The sequence below is a fragment of the Siphateles boraxobius genome, unplaced genomic scaffold (assembly GCF_051911475.1).
Source record: "Siphateles boraxobius isolate OS27281-9 unplaced genomic scaffold, OSU_SipBor_1 31, whole genome shotgun sequence".
Classification (NCBI taxonomy): domain Eukaryota; kingdom Metazoa; phylum Chordata; class Actinopteri; order Cypriniformes; family Leuciscidae; genus Siphateles; species Siphateles boraxobius.
The window spans coordinates 12,756,343-12,777,918 of record NW_027508931.1 but is presented as its reverse complement, the minus strand read 5'-3'; the positions used below and the strand labels follow the sequence as shown (position 1 = coordinate 12,777,918).

General features: G+C 41.5%; 1 protein-coding gene across 4 annotated transcripts in view; it reads right to left on the bottom strand.

The window, feature by feature from the left end:
- Positions 1–678: 678 nt before the first annotated feature.
- Positions 679–21,576, bottom strand: part of zbbx (zinc finger, B-box domain containing) — a 128,330-nt gene continuing 107,432 nt past the window's right edge. For all 4 annotated transcript variants that reach the window (XM_077193860.1, XM_077193859.1, XM_077193861.1 and 1 more), the window contains exon 19: positions 679–1,347. In XM_077193860.1, coding sequence (XP_077049975.1) covers positions 1,193–1,347 — 155 coding nt within the window. In that variant the 3' untranslated portion in view covers positions 679–1,192. The remainder of the gene's footprint in view (positions 1,348–21,576) is intronic.

The following is a 21,576-nucleotide window of genomic DNA, read 5'->3' as shown; positions in this document are numbered from 1 at the left end:
CTCAAGTATTTGATCGTTTGAAAGTGAAGAATTGTCATGGGTTGCTGTAAATAGAGCACATGAAGAAGAAGAATGCAAGGAAATAGTCTTTTAATTCAATAATCCACAGGATACACAGAAGGAATACAAGGTAACACATCCACTTTACAAAGATGAAACCAGGCCAAGAACTGAAAAAAAAAAACAGGGAGTATACATAGCACCGACTAAATCAGGTAATTAATGAAAGACAGGTGAACAGAATGATTAATCAAACACAGTATAGGGTCAAATGCTGCCTTCACATGCTATCGGAAATTTCCCTTCCCACTTCTGAAGTCGTGATTACCTGCTCTCCACATTCAAATTGTATCTTGAGAGGGCGTTCATGTCCAATTTTTTAACAAGGAAACTAGTATTGACTATAATTCCGATTGCACGCGAAGGGAGCAAAATAACAGGGCACAGAGGCAAACAGGAACAGAACTAAAACAAAACAAAAAAACTAAGCCAAAACAGAACATATGTGACAATAATTGATTCAGAAGACGAAACCTGTGGCCCTATATAAAAAAATAATTTGAAAATAAAAACATTAAAAAATTACTAAATATTTTATCTGGTCATGTGACCATTAAAAAACCATTACAGGACCATGAACCCCGTTATGGTGTCATTAAATTATTCAAGAGTTCACACTTTTGTTTAGGGTCCAATTCTCACTATTAACTGACCATTAACTATGACTTTTGCCTCAATAAACTAATTACTGCTTATTAATAGTTAGTGAGGTCATTGTTAAGATCAATAAGGTATGGGTAGGATTAAGGGATGTAGAATATGGTCATGCAGAATAAGACATTAATACGTACTTTATAATTATTAATAAACAGTAAATATCCTAATTATTTTCATTTTTATAAGCACCTAGTTAACAGTGAGAATTGGACCCTAAAATAAAGTGTTACCATTCAAGTAAATATTTTATGTCTAAGAGGTTTAAGAGTCCCTTTTTTAAATTATAAATAGGGCAAAATAATAGTGGATTCAATATGATAAAGACATTGTATATTCTATATACAGTAGCAATTGTGAATAAAGCCCCAATGAATTCAAGGACCACCTTCTCAGTACTGACTCTTTTCTGCCTGCCTGATGTTCCTCAAAATGAGGATTCATCTACCTCTCTGTGCCTTACCTCCGACGGGACCACTTATGTTGGTGCTAATGGCTTCCTGTCTGCTCTCAGTGACCAGTCCTGGATTCTCTCTTTGTAGGGGAAATCCCTCTGCTTTCCATCCTTCATTGGCATGCTGTTGCTTTGTGCATGTTCTTTCATCTTCCCTTCCTCTAGATCTCTCATGAACCATGTCAAGCCATAAGCAGTTAATTAGAAAAGTTTAAGCTGAAATTGGATTTTAGTCATTTAGCAGATATTTTACCAGTGACAAAAGCAACACGCAGCCCGGTGAAAAGCATCCAGCTTCAGGGCAAAGTGGTGATAGAGGATTTCACCAGTCTGTGAATATCTGAAAACAGTTTCTATGAAAACAAACTGACTGAGTGAATATCTTTGCAATTTACAAATTAGAAACAAAACCATAATCACAGAGGATGGTAGCATGGAGGGACCTTTTAGGGTTTTTACTTTTTTTGGACAGATTCCAGGAGGATAGAGATAGTGCTGTAATCATGGCCTGAAAATAAATCTCAGGTCATCAGAAGCCTCATAGCAAGAGCATTCTTAATGAAGATCTCCTCCTCTTCATCTGTGTGACCCTGTCAATACTTATGCCACATAAAAGAGAGAGACGAGGCTTTGAGCCACCAGCATCTGGGAGCCACTAAAAACGTTTATGCGTGCACACACACACACAGATTATTTTTACAGCAAGAAATACCTGCTTGTTAATGCTGGGAAGCGTTCTCCTACTCACTGAGATAGGATGTGGAGCATGTGGAAAATACATCCTACGGACTCACCAGAGGGGAGTACAACATAGGGAAGAGTCCCTGTGGTGGGCTCCACCTAGTCTCAGCCTCAGAACAGACGGACCGTTGGCTGAACATCTGATGATTATGGCACACTTTTCTCGAAACACTTCAGGAGTATCGAAGTTGCGATCTAATTGGTTGGATTCTATAGAACGTCCGGGAGACGTGTGTGTCGTGCTCTTTATCGGTCCGCCTGGAAACAAATCCTGTGACACCAAAACCCCTCGTGGAAGATGAACGCTGTGTGTTTACAACTGTGACAATGAGTGCTTACCAGGATAAATGCTGGAATGATAAATGCTGGAATGCAGTAAACTTGCACAACATTCTTGAATTAATAATTTATTAGATGCACGCTAGTCTGTTATTGTAGGGACATCAACATTATATTGGCATACACATAAACATGACGCGGAACAAAACAAACTGTGTTTGGTTACGTTACATGTCAGTCAAATGCCCTCTTGGGTGGTCCTTGGCCAAGAAAAGCTGCTATAGAGTCCAGACCTTCTGCCGTCAGTCTGAAGGTCTGGCTACGCAAGACTAGACTCCACCTAAAGAGGGGGAGACTACCGGCTTCACAGCGACTCGTGATGGAGCTGGTTCTATTCAGGGGAAGACCCTGGGTTCACCGAGAGGGAAACTGAATAGTGGAAGAATACATTGTATGGGGTCACCGTTAGGGAACCACTACATACGGAGCACTGGTCAAATTAAAAGAGCTCACCCGAAAAGGGGCATACCACGAGAAATGGGCCTGGTAGTGAGTTCCTCCACCGGACTCATCTAACTAATAGCGCTTAAGTGATGGAGAAGGGGGGCCTAGGGTTCACCATTCAAGGGAAACTCTAACTGGACCTAAAAAGCACACAATATCAGGCGCTAATGCAAGCACTACTATCCAACCAGTTTGTCCGAGTTTTACCTGTTATTGCCTAAAGGCCAGTTCACTCCAAGGACGATAACTATAACGATAGGAGGGTAAAGATATAGTTTAAAAAACATTCTCAATATTACAGAGTTCACACAACAGCTATAACGATAACGGCACAGAGAAACGATATAGTTGGAATCACTTTCAGAATGATTTTATCCAGCTGATGAATGATAAAAACATTGATAGGCAATCAGAATCCATCCTGCTGTAATGAGCTTGAGCATTTAAAACAAGCATACGCTTAGAATAAACAGAACTATATTGTCCACTGGTGTGAACACTAATATAGTTATCTTTATAGATATCGTTCTTGAACGGGCCTTTAGGTAATAACAGGTAAAACTTGGACGAAACTGTCTCCATGCATACACAATAAAATCTCTCAAAAGTGTTGGGTAAAGCCCAGCCCGCAGCTCTTCATATGTCTGCTAATGAAGCACCATTCACTGGAGCCAATGTGGATGCGATACCCCTGGTGGATTGAGCACTCACTCCCAGTGGGCACGGTACAAACACGACCTGATAAGCCTGGAGAATGGCATCCACAATCCAGAGGGCCATTCTTTGTTTGGAGACCTTCTGCTGACCTCCGAAGCAGACAAAGAGCTGCTTAGCTCTTCTGAAGCTCTGCGTCCAGTCCAGATATATGTGCAGAGCGCATACTAGACACCGCAGAGACAGAGCTGGGTTTCCCTGATCAGTAGGGATTGCTTGCCAGTTCACCACTTGGTCCCTGAGCATGAAGCCAATGCTGAAGCGGTCTCATATTCATCAACCCAAGCAAAGCCATTTGGGCTGAAGCAGTTCAGCACTGACTGAGCACGGTCTTGAGAAAGATGTGATGTCATGGCGATCGAGTCTTACACCACACCGAGAAAAGAGATGCTCTGCACGGTAGAGAGCTTGCTCTTCTCCCAGTTGACCCGAAGTCCAAATCGGGCTAGGTGCTCAAGGACCAGGTCCCTGTGTGCACACAGCAACTCTTGCAAGTGAGCTAGGATTAGCCAGTCATCAAGGTAGTTGAGTATGCGAATACCCACCTACCTTAGCGGGGCAAGGGCACGCTCTACGACCTTTGTAAAGGCGTGAGGAAACAGGGACAGGGGAGGACCTTGTACTGATATGCACGACCTTCGAAGGCAAATCGTAGAAATGGTCTATGCCAAGGAAGGATCGAGACATGAAAGAACACATCCTTCAGGTCTATCGTCGTCAACCAATCTTGATGTTGAACACATGAAAGAATGTGTTTGTAAATGAGCATTTTGGCAGCTTGTACAGGGCCAGATTCAAAACACACAGATCTAAGATTGGTCTCAAGGGCTGTAAAACCCCTTCTTCAAGTTAACCTGTGGGATTGAGGTATGAAATGCCAGATCAGATTGGCACATTTTTTCTGTTCATGTGTGTGTGTGTACATGTGTTGGTGGGTGTTTGCTTCTCTTTTAAGGCAGTGTGCTATGTAAAGTTCTTTTAAAGAAAGCAGAGGGCAGCTGAATGATTTTCTGCGCTGAGTTGATCAACCCCTGGAGGGCTTTCTTGTTAGCCACTAAGCTGCTGGCGTACCACGTAGAGATGCAGTAAGTTATCACACACTCAATGGAGCAGCGATAGAAGGACACTAGCAGCTGCTCTTGCAGGTGGTTCTTCCATACCCCTTTTCCACCAAGGCAGTGCTGGTGCTGGTTCGGAGCCAGAGCCTAGTTTCAAATCGGTTTTTTGCTTTTCCACACAAATAAACCTGGCTCTGGGCCAAGAAAACAGGTTCCAACTCAGCACCAACTTTGCGCTGGTTTAGAGATAAGAACCGGTTATGTCAGGTGCTGGGGGCGGGGTTATTGTAACGTTCGAAAACAAAAACTTCGGGACGCCATTTTTAAAACACTGGTCAGCTGTTAACGTTAGCTTTTGGGCATGGACCGAAAAACAAAAACATGGGTTTAGTTAGTGACAATTTCATAGTGGTTGGTGTAAACCGGGACATTGTGTCCCAACAGTCCCGACCATACACAACAGTTTTTTCTCTGGACTCTGGACACGCAACTCAAAATCGGGTGTGTCCAGGTCAAACCAGGACATCTGGTCACCCTATGTTAAACACACAACATTCATATCATGACTTATAATTCCCTTTATGAGTACATGCCAATACACTTGAACTATGAGCAGTAAGTTAACAGCTAGCTTGCCGCTAGTGATATGCTATATATGTTGCCATCGCAAGCCAGCAAAAAATTATAATAATAAAAGTCAAAACATGCGAGATAATTAAGTTTCTTTTTGAACGTATCCTCTGTCCATAACGGTCACGAAGAGCTGTCAATGCGTGTCTTTGAATTCCAGTGTTAATTTGTAAAGCCAGGAGCAAGAGTATTGATAGTTCTCCATTGCTGTTATGGTTGTCATGACACGTCGCTAGGACAACGGAGGTAGCCCTACTCTGGCTCTACAGTCAGTGGAAAATCGAGCTGGTTCTTAGATAATTGGCGAATAGAACCAGCACCGAACTGCCATAAGCCCAGCCAGAACCAGCACCTGGTTAGCATTGGTGGAAAAGAGATACCTGAGGATCATCAAGAAGTAGAGTCGCTGTTGTGCCTTTTGCCTTTTGGCTTTTAAGAGAGTTTTTAAGTCTGCATGATTAACATTCCCAACTATGATTTGAACAGAATCAGTGTGGGTAGTCTGGTTAGAGTTTATGGCATGTAGCAGATAGCCTTGAGTTGTGTTAGCATTAGCATTCAATTCAATTCAATTCAAATTTATTTGTATAGCGCTTTTCACAATACACATTGTCTCAAAGCAGCTTTACAGAAAGTGCATTTCGGAAATGTACATAGAAAAATACAGTTAGTTAATCATGTATTAATTTATGGCATAACATATCGCCGGTTTTGAGTCGTCTCTTGACAGGCGTCGAGTCGTCTCTTCACAGGCGTTGGGGCATCTAAAGTCTCCGTGAGAGGCTGGATACAAACTGGAGCTGACGAACGCTATTTACATCGGGACTAGCGTCCCGAGATAACAGCAGAAAGGCAGATGGGAAATAATTAGCATAGCTGATGTTCATAATGTTAATGCATTCGAACTGATTCAGCAGTAGTATTAAAGGTTAAGCATTAAGTGAATGCTTGGTTAAAGAGATGCGTCTTTAATCTAGTTTTAAACTGGGACAGCGTGTCTGAGTCTCGAACAATATCAGGAAGGCTATTCTAGAGTTTAGGAGCTAAATGCGAGAACGCCCTCCCTCCTTTAGTGGACTTAGATATCCTAGGAATGACCAGAAGCCTCAAATTTAGTGATCTTAAAGAGCGCGATGGATTGTATGGCGATAGAAGGTCTGTTAAATACACAGGAGCTAAACCATCTAGGGCTTTATAGGTCAGTAGGAATACTTTGTAATTGATACGTAACTTAATAGGTAACCAGTGTAGAGATGATAAAATAGGTGTTATATGATCATATTTTCTTGATCTAGTAAGAACTCTAGCGGCTGCATTTTGCACTAACTGTAGCTTGTTTATTGAGGATGCAGGACAACCAGCTAATAAAGCATTACAGTAATCTATTCTCGATGTCATGAATGCATGAACTAGCTTTTCTGCATCAGAAACAGATAGCATGTTACGTAGCTTAGCAATGTTTCTAAGGTGGAAAAAGGCTGTTCTTGTAATATATGAAATATGATTTTCGAAAGTCAAGTTGCGGTCTAGTATAACACCCAGGTCTTTTACTGTAGTGGATAAAGTAACAGGACATCCTTCTAAATTAAAGTTGTATTGTAAGGGATTTTGTGGGTAGTTTTTTGGACCAATAAGTAGTACCTCCGTTTTATCTGAATAGCATTCAGTGGGATGTAAACAACTGTAACCATAACAGCAGTAAACTCCAGAGGCAGATAGAAGGGCCTGCATTTAACAGTCAAGTACTCTAGGTCGGGAGAACAGTAGCTGCGTTTACATGGTTCAATCGGAATGAAATCAATCCGATTGATGAATCCGAACACGGTGTTTACATGAACTATAAATAAAGTAATCGGGTTGATGTGCGCGTTTATATGTCACAAGATTCAAATCGGAATTGATTTTTTGACATGCGCACACTGCACGAATATGCCGCTGTTCGCGCATAACTATTCTCCTTTATTGTTCTTTATTTTTTTTAAACAGCAGACTTAATATTTTTCCGTCTCTGGTCATGATTTGGAGACGATGAGCATGAACCGTTTTGCCGTGCTGCTATTGATCACGCAGTAAAACCACGCGCCCAAAACCAGTCGTCCATGGATGATAATCTGAAACAAGCACTGGTGGGACGTTGTCGTGCTCCACTTCACAGACGCTGAGTGAAATGAGAATTTTTTAATGACGGAACACTCATTTATATTCACTTTATTCAACAGGAAGAACAGCTTGTTCCGCGCGTCATACGTCATTACGCTATTTCAACGTCATTGCACATGCACAGTCCTTTTAGTTTCGGTTTTCAATCCGATCAACTGTTTACATGTTCTCTCGATCGGCTTACAAAAGGAGTAAACCACCCCTTTCAATCCGATCGAAATTTCAATCGGATCGAGCTCAATCGGATCGATTAAGGTGTTTACATGAAGGTTTTTTAGTCCGATTGAGCCGTCAATCCGATTATAAGTGTCCATGTAAACGCAGTTAGTGACTTTCTTCAATATTGACATTGCTACACCAGTTGTCATGAACGTAGATGCAAAGCCCACTGCGCTTGGTCTCACCATAATCTTTGTTTCTTTACCCAGTGAGATGCTGTGCGTCCTGTTAGCTCCATGGCGATGTTGGGTATGAGCGGGTTCAGCCAGGTCTCTGTAATCATTATATGTAAAAATCTGCAGTTGTAATTCATCCCTTTTCATGGCGAGTAATCTAGTGTTGAGGGGGAATAAACAAGCAAGAGGTGGTGTTCCTTTAGCCTAGCTAGTAAGCACGACCAGCTTCTAACTGCTTGGTCACATCAAAAACCTATATTTAAGATATCTGACCGACTGTAACTGTGATTTGCCTGACTGATTTTAACAATTACAAATAGACAAACAAACAAAACACAAACGAGAAGCACCGAACAGGAGGACGAAGCCGCTGCGACTGTGCGGGCCTCCGTCTTTTAGATTGCGGTGAGGGAGGGCAAGTGAAGCCACGGAGGGAGACTCTGCATCCCTTGCTACTTGTGGTGAGCGATGTGTTGAAAATACATTCCTTGTTTCTTGGGTCCGCTGTGGCGGTGACTGGTGACAATTGAGGAGGCTGGGCCTCATAGATACCGCTCCAGCAACAAGCACTTCTTTCATAGTGGTGAATGGAACAAGAGACTCTGGCTTAGGCTCTGAAGAACAAAGCTTAAGAGGGTGTGCAGCCGGCTCGCCTTATACTGTATACCCGTATGTCCGGGGTGTGGCCAATTACATTTGCCTTTTTGAATGGTTCAGAGGTGTTTGGGGCTCTCAAGAGCAATCCCTAGTATCGGTATTTTGACACAAAGTCAAAAGTGACCGACAGAAAGGGAACTCAAAATATAAAAATAAAAGCTAAATCAAAATATGAATAAACACTATAATTGTATACAAATAATATTAAAATATCACTGATAACTACAAATGTAGTTTATCATTTATTTACAGTATAGTATTTTAATTTAATATATAATATATTTACAGTTGCACCCATAATTGTTACAGAATCTATAATTTTTTTGTGAAGTCCACACATCTGAGATTTCACTGAAAAGATGTGATTCACAATCGAATTGAATCATAGAAACATATTTTATAGAGTTTTATGGAACGTTTTTGTCACGTGATGTTGATGATGACGAAGACGAGGCAAGACATAGGCTAGCAGGTCTTTATGATGTGAAAGGACAAAGAAATATTTTAGTCTCTGCACTCTTCTTAATCAAATAATTACTGGCATTGATCATGTGACTGCACTGACGGTCAGATCTTCATTGAAGCACAAAATTCTCTTTGGGTCATCTCAAATCATGCTGGAGAAGAACATGGTCATTATCAGGTTTTGTTCAAGTCAGCTTCAGTGTTGCTGTCATTAAAGCAACACAAATGCATCCTAATTTTTCAATTCCGCTTCAAACTGTTTTTTCCTTATGCAAAATATAATTTCTTTTTGGATTTTGGAGTGAAATAACCAGGACATTTCTTTTCAGATTTCACGAGATTCACCCACACACACATGCTCTTGCTGCCCTGACATAAAAAATAAAAAATAAAAAAACGGGTGAAAGAGTGACAGATATTCATGTTCTTGTTTGTGCAAATTTGAACAGAAAGTAAGAGAGAAAATATAAGAGGTAAGAGTAAAGGTGTATTTTGTGTGACACTGTGCATGTCGAGCACAGAGCTGTGGCAAGTCTGAAAGTGCGTTGATGGAAGGGATGTTTATACCCCTGTACATACACACACACACACCCACACACACACACACACACACACACACACACACACACACACAAATACTCTGTGTTCAGTAGGCCTTATAATCCCGTTACAGCACCACACAGCACACTAAGCAACAAAGGCAGAGCAGCAGTCAGCCTCCAGCAGAGATTTGTCTGTCTAATCGTGCACAAACAAGTACACAAATACACATACACAACCGAGGCTCACAGATAAGGCCGTTTTACAGGCAATTCTTGAGCCATGGCGTTAATACAAAACACTTTCCAAAAATATGCCACAGCCTTTAGACATGCTAATATTACATTACACGCATAATGTTAACAGGAAAGGTAAAGCAACACTGCTGGAGGACCAATGTGTTCCATCTATACCATCATTACAGCAACAAACACAAACAAATCTTAAAATATTACTCAGAGCAAGCTGTCACGGTTTATAACTAATGCTTGTACTGAATGCTTGTAAAGCAAACCCTTGTAGCAATCTTGATATTTAAGAACATGGATGATGTTGGCAATAGAGGGGGGAGGTATTTGGTAAATCTTGCTCATAGCTTCCTACCAAGAAAACATTTTAGGGTATTGTACTGTAGACTACCTTTTAACATAACTTGTTTTTTTTTTTTGTTAACTTTCTGTTCATCAAAGAATCCTGAAAGAAAAGTATCAGTTTTCACAAACATTAAGTAGTGCAACTATTTTCAACATCAGCAAATAAGCATATTAGAGTAATTTCTGAATGATTTTCAGCTTTGCCTTCACCGGAATAAAATTCTATTTTAAAACATATTCACATAGAAAATGTTTGTTTTAAACTGTATTAATATTTCATAATATTACTGTTTTCACTGACTGACTGACTGAAATAACAGCAGCCTTGGTGAACAGAAGAAACGTCTTTCAAAAATATTTAAAAATCCTACTGACCCCAAACTTTTCAATGGTAGTGCACATCATTATGCTTTACCATTACATTTTTTAATGTTTTTATTTGGCTGCCAACCATCCAACTGAAACAACTTAGAAAATACAACATTCCAAAAGAATTATGGTTATAAAAAAATATGAAAAATACACAAAGATGTCCACTCAAGGTTTCTGTATTTCTGTATGTCATTACTAAATTGCTGAATCTCTTTTAAAAGCGAATAAGAAAAAAACATAACACACAGATATCGGCAGTAATCTTTGAAGAGAAGATGAGATTTGGCTAGATTTAGCTAAATTTTCATGTGTGGGCGCATGAGAGGTGCACCTCTGCGGTGGTTCTCAGCAGTTGTGTTAGTGTAAGCGTATAAGTGTGTCTGTTCACCTATGGGATGTGAATGAATGCTGAAATAAGCAAATTAATCAAGGCTGAATGCATGTGCTGGGCTAGAGAGTGTTTTTTAATGAGTGTGCAGACTGAACACTAATGAGCTGACTCTAATAAGGGGATCTAATGAGCGAGATGCCACAGTAGCAGGTACCCAGCACATGGTGTGTGCAGTTTTGCGGGACACGTGCATATCTGAATCCCTCATCATAAATACCGGCGGTTAGGCACATAAATGTGTGCTAGGGAAAAATCAAAACATATTAATGTGACGGTAAAGTCATTAATAATGTTACTATTATAATTTTATTTTTAATAATTGCTGTTCTTTTGAACTTAATATTCATGAAAGAATCCTGAAAAAATAAATCATAGTTTCCACAAAAATTAAACTGCACAACTGTTCCTGTTCAAGGGAATTCGCACTGCGTCGATACGAAACTTTGGGGAATGCCCCCAGCGTAGCGCGTCTAAAGTATGAACGAAACTAATCCAATCCTGACTGGTGCTGCGTCATGACGTACATGTGGCGGCATACACGGAAGCTACAAAGGGACGCCGGCACACAACAGAGTTAGCTTTTTGCTCTTCAGCAAGCGATCTGTGTTCAACTGTCTGAATATTTGGTGTTGTTTTTCCTGTGGGAACTTGAATTGTTACCATATGCACAGCTGAAAGCTTGTGTCTTCCTGCCGACGTTAAACTTCGGAAGGTGACACTCGCCATCGGTGTGTGATACTGTTTGGATGCAAGGCATGCACAGTCAGCTCTTGAGGGTGCTGGCTGTGTTCATTGAGAAATATCTCGAAGCGTACAGCAAAAGAAAAAGACGTGTTCTTTCGGTTGTTTCTTGAGAGAAGAAAGCAAATATGCATTATTAAAGGCTCGTATCTCGCGTTGGAGAGGCAACGTGTATGTACATGTTTGTATTTTTGAGAGAATATTGTTTATGCATGGTTATTGAAAAAACTAAAACTTAAAGTGTCTGAAATAAGGCCACAAAACACAGTCAAAAGTCTTGTGGACACATATTTAGTATAATGGGTGTTGTTGCCTAGAATTTTTGCTTCAAAATGATCTGAAAATCATCCTGCCTAATCATTTACACAAAACAATACATTGATTTAAATTTTATAAGACACCTTTTGTTTGGAAAGGCAATATGCGTGGAAGCATGTTCATATATATATATATATATATATATATATATATATATATATATATATATATATATATATATATATATATATGTATGTATATATATAACAATTAGAAATTGTAAACCATTACAAATAGGATACAATTACAACAACAATTACAATTTTAACAATATTTCAAGTGTATTCTTTATTTGTAAAAAGTATACATTTTATCATACGTATTAAAAAAGGTAAGGATTCATTGGTTTTGATATTGGAACAAACACTATAATAACATCTTAGTTGATAATTCAATATACCTACTTTATTTTTGACAAAACATCCATTTAACATATGAGCAGAAATTGGCGAACAAAAGCGTACCTATTTAATGTGGCAGTAGTCTTTTTTTACAGTCAAAACTTTATAATCTATCCAAAACCAATCACGAAATCTTGTCTAAACATTCATATTTAGTCTGTAACATTTCGTGTTTACTATATTATATTAGCATGTTAATTTGCAGTTGTTGCTTATACAGACATTTTATTTCAACATATTTCAGTCTATTTTTACTCATCTTAGTAGGCTATAGCAATATAGTTTGGATGTGTCCATGTAAAAATAACATGTTTACTAATGTAGGTGCGAGAGTGAATGAATGGCACAGACACGCGCTGTAGCCTATAACTGAAGTAAACAACGCGCACGCGCCTGTGTCGTTCATTCATCATTTAGCCTACACACAGACATGCAATTCATATTTAAACAGTTTTTTTGCGGTTTACAGACACTGTGCAATATCACGATTAGAACAAAGCACTTAAGAATAAATGACTTACTACATCAGCTGGATCCGTTGCTCCTCGACATGAAACTGACAGCACTTCTGGTACATTTTCTAGGGCTGGACCCGGATATTCGAATATTCCAATATTCGTTCGGTGTGTTGGTATTCGATTTGAAAATGTGACATTCGAATATTCTTTTTTTTTTTTTTTTTGCACACCTGGCATCCCCCTCGAAACGGTTCTCATTCGCGCTTGAATATGTTTTACACTATAAAATCTGGTGAAATATAATACTTAACATATAACTTCGTTATATCTACTTAATACATATATTTGCTTCTTCTTGGACTACTAAATGTGTTCCTGCAACGGGAGTATTCTCTGACTGAGCGCAGAACAGCGGAGTTTGTATGGACAGAAGTGCATGCATGAGCTTGTATTTTGGGTTAAGCTGCGTTGCTTTGACATTGTGGAACATAGAATAATAGAAACAAAATGTATTATCCTTTTTACCCTTATCAATCTAAATTAATCTACAGCTAAATATAGGAGACTTTGAGATTTTACTGGGACGTCACGTTTATTTTTCGTTTTTCTTTATTTAAATTTCGCTTTTCTTTATTTAAATTTTGTTTTTCGATATTCAAATTTCGTTTTTATTTATTTAAATTTCGTTTTTATTTATTTAAATTTCGTTTTTATTTATTTAAATCTACCCTACTTTGTCAGTGAGAAAAATATTATAAGACTACCTTATTAAAAATATTGCTTAAGTTAAAACACGTGTGTGTGTGTTTTATATCACTAGCGCAGTGTCCGTTCTCGGAGCATATAGCCTATGCCCTGCATGCGTGAGGCGCGCCGCTTTTTTATTTAAATCTACCCTACTTTGTCAGTAATTTGTTAATGAGAAAAATATTAGACTACCTTATTAAAAATATTGCTTATGTTAAAAGACCTGTGTGTGCGTGTGTGTATGTTTGTGTGTGTGTGTGTGTGAGGCGTGCCGCTTCTTTATTTAAATCTACCCTACTTTGTCAGTAATTTGTTAGTGAGAAAAATATTAGACTACCTTATTAAAAATATTGCTTAAGTTAACAGTGTGTGTTTTATATCACTAGTGCAGTGTCCATTCTCGGAGCATATAAGCTCTGCTCGCGTGAGGCGCGCGCGCATCCGGCTCGCGCTGTTCTGTAGTTTATTAAAAGTTTATTAATTCTGAATGTGTCCCGTCTCGCCTGTCTATCTATATTGCACCAAATACGACACTGCACTCCCTTGTGAAGTTGTTTGGATGAACGGTTCTCGAAATAATCAAAATGCAACGGACAGACAGACATAGGCTATAGAGATTCCGAAGCTAAGAATATTCGATGTTCATTACTACCGAAGCTTCGAAGCTCAAAAAATGGTATTGGACCAGCCCTAACATTTTCCAGGGTTATTAGATAGTATTATTCCTCACAGCGTAGGGATACGCTGTGTACACAGCGGTAGTAAGATACTTCCTAAACATGATGTGTTTTATAATCCAGCTGGTGGGCGTTGGCATGTTTGAATGGCTTAACTTAGATCATTTGCGTTTGAATACCGCGCGCTCTTCGTGGGCGTGGCACATTAACACTAATCAGGTATAATGAGCTGGAAAGAAAAAGACTGACATCTCTCTCTTTTCATACAGATTACATAAACTGAGAATATTTGTTTTTTTATATATAAATTAATTCATTTAAAAGAAGAGAGTTCAAGCTTCATTATGGAAAAACACTCGTGCCTGTATGACAAGTATTCACGGAATTACAGTAAATTTTCGGACGCGTTTCAGAATGGACTTCACTGACAGAGAGAAGGCAAAACTAGCATCATGTTTATTTTTCTTTATTTGACTAAACGCATAATACTTTATTTATATAAACAATACTTTTTTGTCTGTTGGTTTATTTGTATAGGTTGTATAGTATTTACAGTCATTACGTTTCTGTGTATATTGCCTGAATGACGCGTGGTTGGGCAGATATTGTGTTTTGCGGTAGGTGGTATGCCATACAGAACCGTTGCCACTGAAACTGCATATTAACGCACCAGTGGGGCTCGACAGCCTTAGTCAAACGGGTTGGCGCGTATGGTTGGGTTGCGGAGAGATTGTGGTTAGGTCTCAGCAGCAGGAGGGATGTACAGGTCAGTAAGCTGGGCTGAGTTGAGTGGGGGACGGAGGGGGGAGGACTCTGGGACGCCAGAGTAACTGTCGAGCCCTCTTGAGGTGTTGTGGGCTAGTCAACGAAACACTGAGGACGGAAGGTGCCCACTTGAAGACCCTAGAGATGTCCCCTACTCAGCTCAATCCAGACGGTTGTCATGGGGGACCGCACTGTGGTTGCAGTCGTTGTGTGTGCTGACGCGTGTTAACACTAGACAGAAGGAGATTTACATCACCATATGGAAAGAAGCGTAAATGGATGGAGAAGCATAGGTTACTGTAAAGCTATGTCTTAGTTGGTGCTTATCTTGGCGAAAGCCAAGTACAAATCAGCATGAAGTTTTAACATCTACTCTCGTGTAATGGAAATCATAAATTATATTGTGAGTATACACAAATTTTTTTTAAACTTAACAGGATCGAATGATGTATAACACTAACACATAAGATCAAAATCAACAGAGTATTTTGAGTCTCTTTTGCACTGATAAGAAAAAAAGCGGTGCGATAGCCAACCTCAGAGGGTTAAGCAGCAGCGAATGAGTGGTTGCCTCTCGAGACCCCCCTAAGTAAGCCTGGGGGTCGAAGCAACACTCTTGCCAGACGCTTTCCAAAGAGAAAACAGGTCTGAGGACTGTTATGTTCTTGAAGATGGCTTCGGGTAAGGTCCTGTTGCAATGTGCAGACCTCTGAAGTTTTCGCTCCTCCATGGATCCCTCAGGAAATCGATGTTTGTTTTCCGCCGTAAAGTGTGCTTTAGGACACATCGGTTTCCAGCAATCACACGCTTTGTCTGCACCAAAGGCTTGCGGCTAGGCAGTGTTTGCGTCCGCACACTGAAAATTTTTTGAGATAATTCCATGCAGGTCCTCCGCTTCAGGGTTTGGAAAACGAGATGGAAATAGCAGGATGGTTCCCCCCGGGGAGGAGAGCAAGAATCGCTCTTCCGCGGAGCCCTCAGGAAATCGATGTTTGTATCCAGCATCAAGTGCACTTCGGGACACATCTGTTTTCAGTAAACTCACACTGCAGTGTGTGCCCCACAGGCTTGCGGCTAGGCAGCGCTCGCGTCCGCACATCGATAATCGTTTTCGACCAAACCCTGCATGAGTGCCGCTTCAGGGGATCGAATCTCGAATAATACCCGAAATCAGCCTCAAGAGGATGGATCCCTTAGTACAGGGGTTCTCAAAGTTTTCATAGGTGAGGGCCAATTTAGTAACCCAACGTTGAACTGAGGGCCGCCAAAGGGGCGGGGGAGAAAAAGAAAAACAAATGAAAAAATACCCATTTGAAATAATTTTAATGAACAGATTGCATCTCTACAGTTTACATTTATTGCAATAAACAGATTTTAATTCATAACTTAGGCAAAACCTGGCGAGTTTTTTTTTTAACAGAAACTTTTAAAATAGAAGCTTACCAAACAAGTCATCATCATTCATATCTATCATTGCCTGTCAGTCGCGTTTCCATTATTGCAGATTTTCGCAAATGTTTTGCGCTATTATTATCTATTTTTTTTACGGTAACTGAAAAACGAAAAATTAACGTTTGTTGTCTTTTAAAAACGCAAAGTTCAACACCAACATTTTAATTTGAACTGGCAACAGCAACTGCTGCGCAAAAAAGTAAATAGACAGACTTTTTCAGATTTTTGTTTAAATTAGCCTACTTTTTGCCGCTTTATTAAACATTTAAAATATTCACAAATTAATATGGAAAACATGTCGATTTTACTGGTTTTCTAAGGCCAAATTAGAACCTGGAATTTATATTTTTCCCGCAGTGCTGAATGAGCAGAGCCATATAGGCTATAGCCTGTGTCTGTGGAATTACAGCCCACAGAAAGGTGATTTATAGGTGAGTTATAGGCGAATGATAATAAATGTGTCTGATAAAAAAGCGAGGCATTTTAATTGTTTATTAATTATTGTTTTCTAAGTGTCGGCTAAAAACATATCTCTATCTCCGGTGTTAAGCATTTGCGCTTTTAGAGAGAAATGCACCTGTTACGTGTGGGTTTTGCTGTGTCTTGTATATCACGTGATTCCTTGTTTGTCATGTGACCCTGCCATGTGTCTTGTCTTTTGTTGTTGTTGCTCAGTGTCCACAGGTGTTCCTCGTCCATGTTTATTAGTCTCCCCAGGTGTTTCTTATTAACCACACCCCCTTGTTATCTTGTTTAGCTTGTTTGTCTGTGTATTTAAACCCCTGTGTTTCAGTTGTTGGCTGTCGGTTGTTGTTTTATGTTAGATGTTCCCAGTTCCTTGTCCTGTGTGCCTTGTTCTGAGTTTCTTTGGATTACCTGTTTTTCTGGATTATTAAAGTACTTGCATTTGGATTCACTCTCTGCTTCATCCTTGCTGCATCTTTCATGCGGATTACATAATCAGAAGGTTTTGCTTTCGAATCGAATTTGTTTAAAAGTGGACATTTCAAGCTTTCGCCTACATAGGTTATATTGTGTCAGTTCTCGCACTCCATTTCACGGAGATCATGAAAGCGCGTAGGCTAGTTACTGATTGTTTTATTTTATTTTACAAAAGCACGATGTTTTCTTGTTATTATGAGTTTACACAAAAGTAGTTGCGAATAATGTATTATTATTTTCTGTATGACCAGAAATGATAGAGTATTTTAAGTTGTTTCCACTGTTGATAGGAAAATGCAAGTGTTCGCGCCAGCGAAAAATTTGAAAGTTAATGGAAGCGCGGCTATTAATAACCCTGTCATTAAGTCACACTGAATATTGATTACTTGGTCAACATACCCTTTTAAATTGCAATGGGATTTGCGGTGCTGTTTTCGGCCGCTAAACACCACTAAACGCATAGATGAATTTTTTCAAAGCAATGTACAGTTTTAACAGTTTTACAGATGTTTTTCAGATGTTATCGCGGGCCGCCAGAAATGTTTCCACGGGCCGCCATTGGCCCGCGGGCCGCACTTTGAGAACCTATGCCTTAGTAGAATATTTCAAAGCATGGCAAAACCTGCTGAATATTTCTCATTGGGAAGGGCTACAGGCTGCAGTTCTATTTCTGCACACAGAATTTCAGCGGGGTGGTTTGGACTGCAGTCAACCCACAGCAGGGTCGGGTATTGGAACAAGAAGTTTGCCCTGGTCCCAAGGCTGGGGGGTTGCGTCCAATTCTAGATCTAAGGCACTTGAATCCGGGGAGGAGAGCAAGAATCGCTCTTCCGCGGAGCCCTCAGGAAATCGATGTTTGTATCCAGCATCAAGTGCACTTCGGGACACATCTGTTTTCAGTAAACTCACACTGCAGTGTGTGCCCCACAGGCTTGCGGCCAGGCAGCGCTCGCTTCCGCACATCGAGAATCGTTTTCGACCAAACCCTGCATGAGAGCCGCTTCAGGGCATCGAATCTCGAATAATACCCGAAATCAGCCTCAAGAGGATGGATCCCTTAGTAGAATATTTTGTCATGGTAGTAGAATATAGCAAAACCTGCTGAATATTTCTCCTTGGGAAGGGCTACAGGCTGCAGTTTCATTTCTGCCCACAGAATTTCAACGGGGTGGTTTGGACTGCAGTCAACCAACAGCAGGGTCGGGTATTGGAACAAGAAGTTTGCCCTGTTGGCAAAGGAGGCTATAGAACGTGTTCCTCCATCGGACAGGGAGTCCGGGTTTTACAGCCACTACTTCATAGTTCCCAAGGCTGGGGGGTTGCGTCCAATTCTAGATCTAAGGCACTTGAATCAGTCTCTGAGGAAATTCAGGTTCAAGATGCTCACTATATCCACCTTTGTGAGCCAAATCAAATCCAAGGATTGGTATGTCACGATAGATCTGAAGGAAACATACTTGTACATATGTTCGGTCTAGCTCTCGAGATGTCGTCTTTGCCCACATACAGAGCTTGGGGTTGAGACTCAACACAAAGGAAAGTGTGTTGGCACATAACCAGAGAACTACTTCCCTGGGGGTGGTGGGGGACTCGGTTACGATACGGGCACAACTGCCTGCACGGATCGAGCCCATCCATGGTAACCAGTGTAAAGCTAGGCCAGGTCATCACTGTAAAACATTTTCAAAAAAGAGAGAGTCAGGGCTCATGGCAGCAGCGTCCAACGTGATTCAATCCGGCCTGCTGCACATAAGGGCCCTGCAGTGGTGGTTGAAAACCAAGGGGTTTTCCCTGAGAGTGTTGTGGTTTCAATTGTTCTGAAAATAACTTTGGGGAGATCTTTGATGTCAGAGTCCCATACAGAGTAAATAACTCACGCAGGAAATAATTGTGTATTCTTATATAGCTAAATTACTTAGTTTCTAAATAATAAAATCTTCTACATTGGGTACCCGTTCCGCATGATCAGGGTTACGCGCAGATGCCGTCATTCACTATCTATGTAGAAGAAACCTTGGTTCCTGTCCCAAGGTCCCGTGCTGGGAGAATCATGTCGCCAGAAAGCCGTTTCGACAGACGCCTCCCTCACAGGCTGGGGCGGGGTCATGGACGGCCGCTTTACGAGAGGTCTATGGCAGGACCATCAATCTTCCTGGCACATAAATTGCCTGGAAATGCTGGCGGGTTTCCAAGCTCTGACGAGTTTCCTGCCAGACCTTAATTTTACAAAAGCACACGGTTTTGGTGTTAATGTGAGTGTACACAAAAAAAAAGAAGACCCTCTATAGTTTATAATCATGTATTGATTTTATTTATATGACCAAAAATGACGGAGTATTTTAAGTCTATGTTGCTGCTATGTGGAAAAAAAACAGCACAACGCGCCGGCGCGTTTCTCGACCCCAGAGAGTTAATGGTCACCCCGTTCTTGTGAGAACAGACAATATGTCAGTGGTGTCCTATCCAAATCATCAGGGGGGTCTGAAACGAGGTGGTGGAATCGATATGCGAGACGTTCGGGCCCAGTGGAAGTGGATCTGTTCACGTCTCAAGAGGTAACACACTGTCCACTGTGGTTTTCTCTCACACATCCAGCTCAGCTGGGGTTGGATGCCATGGTGCAGGCGGGGCGGTGCCTTTATGCATTTCCCCTGATCGCTCTGCTCCCGGGAGTTCTGGAGAGGGTCTGTCACGACGGGGTCTGCCTACTGCTTGTAGCCCCATTGTGGCCGGACCGAGTATGGTTCTCAGACTTGATATCACTCCTAGAGGGCCCTCCATAGGATATCTCCATCAGGAGAGGCCTGCTATTGCAGGCAGAGGGCTCAATATTTCACCCTCGGCCAGAGTTATGGAAACTGTAGGTCTGGCCCCTGAGGGGGCACAGTACCGAGAGGCTGGCCTGTCAGCAGGAGTAGTCAAGACCATACTCAGCTCTAGAGCTCCCTCCACGAGGAAAATGTACAACCTAAAATGGAATGTTTCATTATTTGGTTTAGAGAGCGTGAGGTGGACCCAGTTAACTGCCTGGTGGCTTCAGTGCTGGATTTCCTCCAGGATTGCTTCTCTGCTGGTCTTACCCTGTCCACACTCAAGGTGTCAGTGGCTGCCATTACGGCTTCCCACTCTCCTCTGGGTGATGGCCCTTTGGGAAAGACATCAGCTGGTCGTACGTTTCCTCCATGGGGCTTGGAGGATGAGACCTGAGACTTTGACTAGGGTTCCCTCATGTGATCTGGCTGTGGTTCTCAAAGGGCTGGTTGAGGCCCCCTTCCAACCTCTGGAGTCGGCTGAGGCCATGAACCTTTCCCTCAAGGTAGCTTTTTTATTAGTCATTACTTCGCTGAGGAGAGTAAGAGATCTTCAGGCCCTTTCTATTGCCTGGAGTTTGCTCCAGGCGATCTTGCATCCCACATAGGATCTGGCTGTGGTTCTCAAAGGGCTGGTTGTGGCCCCCTTCCAACCTCTGGAGACGGCTGAGGCCTTGAACCTTTCCCTCAAGGTAGCTTTTTTATTAGTCATTACTTCTCTGAGGAGAGTAAGAGATCTTCAGGCCCTTTCTATATCTTACGGGGTGCCTGGAGTTTGCTCCAGGCGATTTTGCATCCCTGGTGTGCCTAAAGTGTCATCTAATGTGGCACGGCCTACGGTTCTACAGGCTTTTCATCCCCCACCTCACATGACGGCAGATGAAGAAAGACTTAATTTGCTCTGCCCTGTCAGAGCTCTCAAGATTTATGTCCAGAGGTCTTCTTCATGGTGGAAGTCAGACCAGTTGCTGGTGTGCTTTGGGTCGCCCAAGAAAGGGGCTTCCCGCATCCAAACAGACCATCAGTACCTGGATCGTTCAGGCTATCTCTATGGCTTGGCCGAGAGGGCTCATTCAACCAGAGGCATGGCGTCCTCTAGAGCCCTCCTTTAAGGGGCCCCAATCCAAAAAGTGTGCGATGCAGCAGGATGGGCCACTCCTCACACATTTATCAGATTCTATGGCCTGGACATTTCTTCTACGTCAGGCACACTCGTGCTCTCGTCCTAAGTGTGCCTGTGCGCAGCTTCACACTGGGACAGACAGGGCTCATTGTGGCATAGTGGGTACTCGTTCCCCAAAGTGTCATATCGACGCAGTGCGAGTTCCCTCGAAAGGGGACGTCTTGGGTTACGACTGTAACCCTTGTTCCCTGAAAAGGGAGCAAGACACTGCGTCCATCGCCACGCCTCCCCCTGCCTGGGAGCGACTTGGTCAATCGCAGAAGCTAACTCTGTTGTGTGCTGGCATCCCTTTGTAGCTTCCGTGTATGCCGTCACATGTTATGTCATGATGCAGCACCAATCAGGATTGGATTAGTTTCATTCATACTTCAGACGCGCTACGATGGGGGCATTCCCCAAACTGTCGAATCGATGC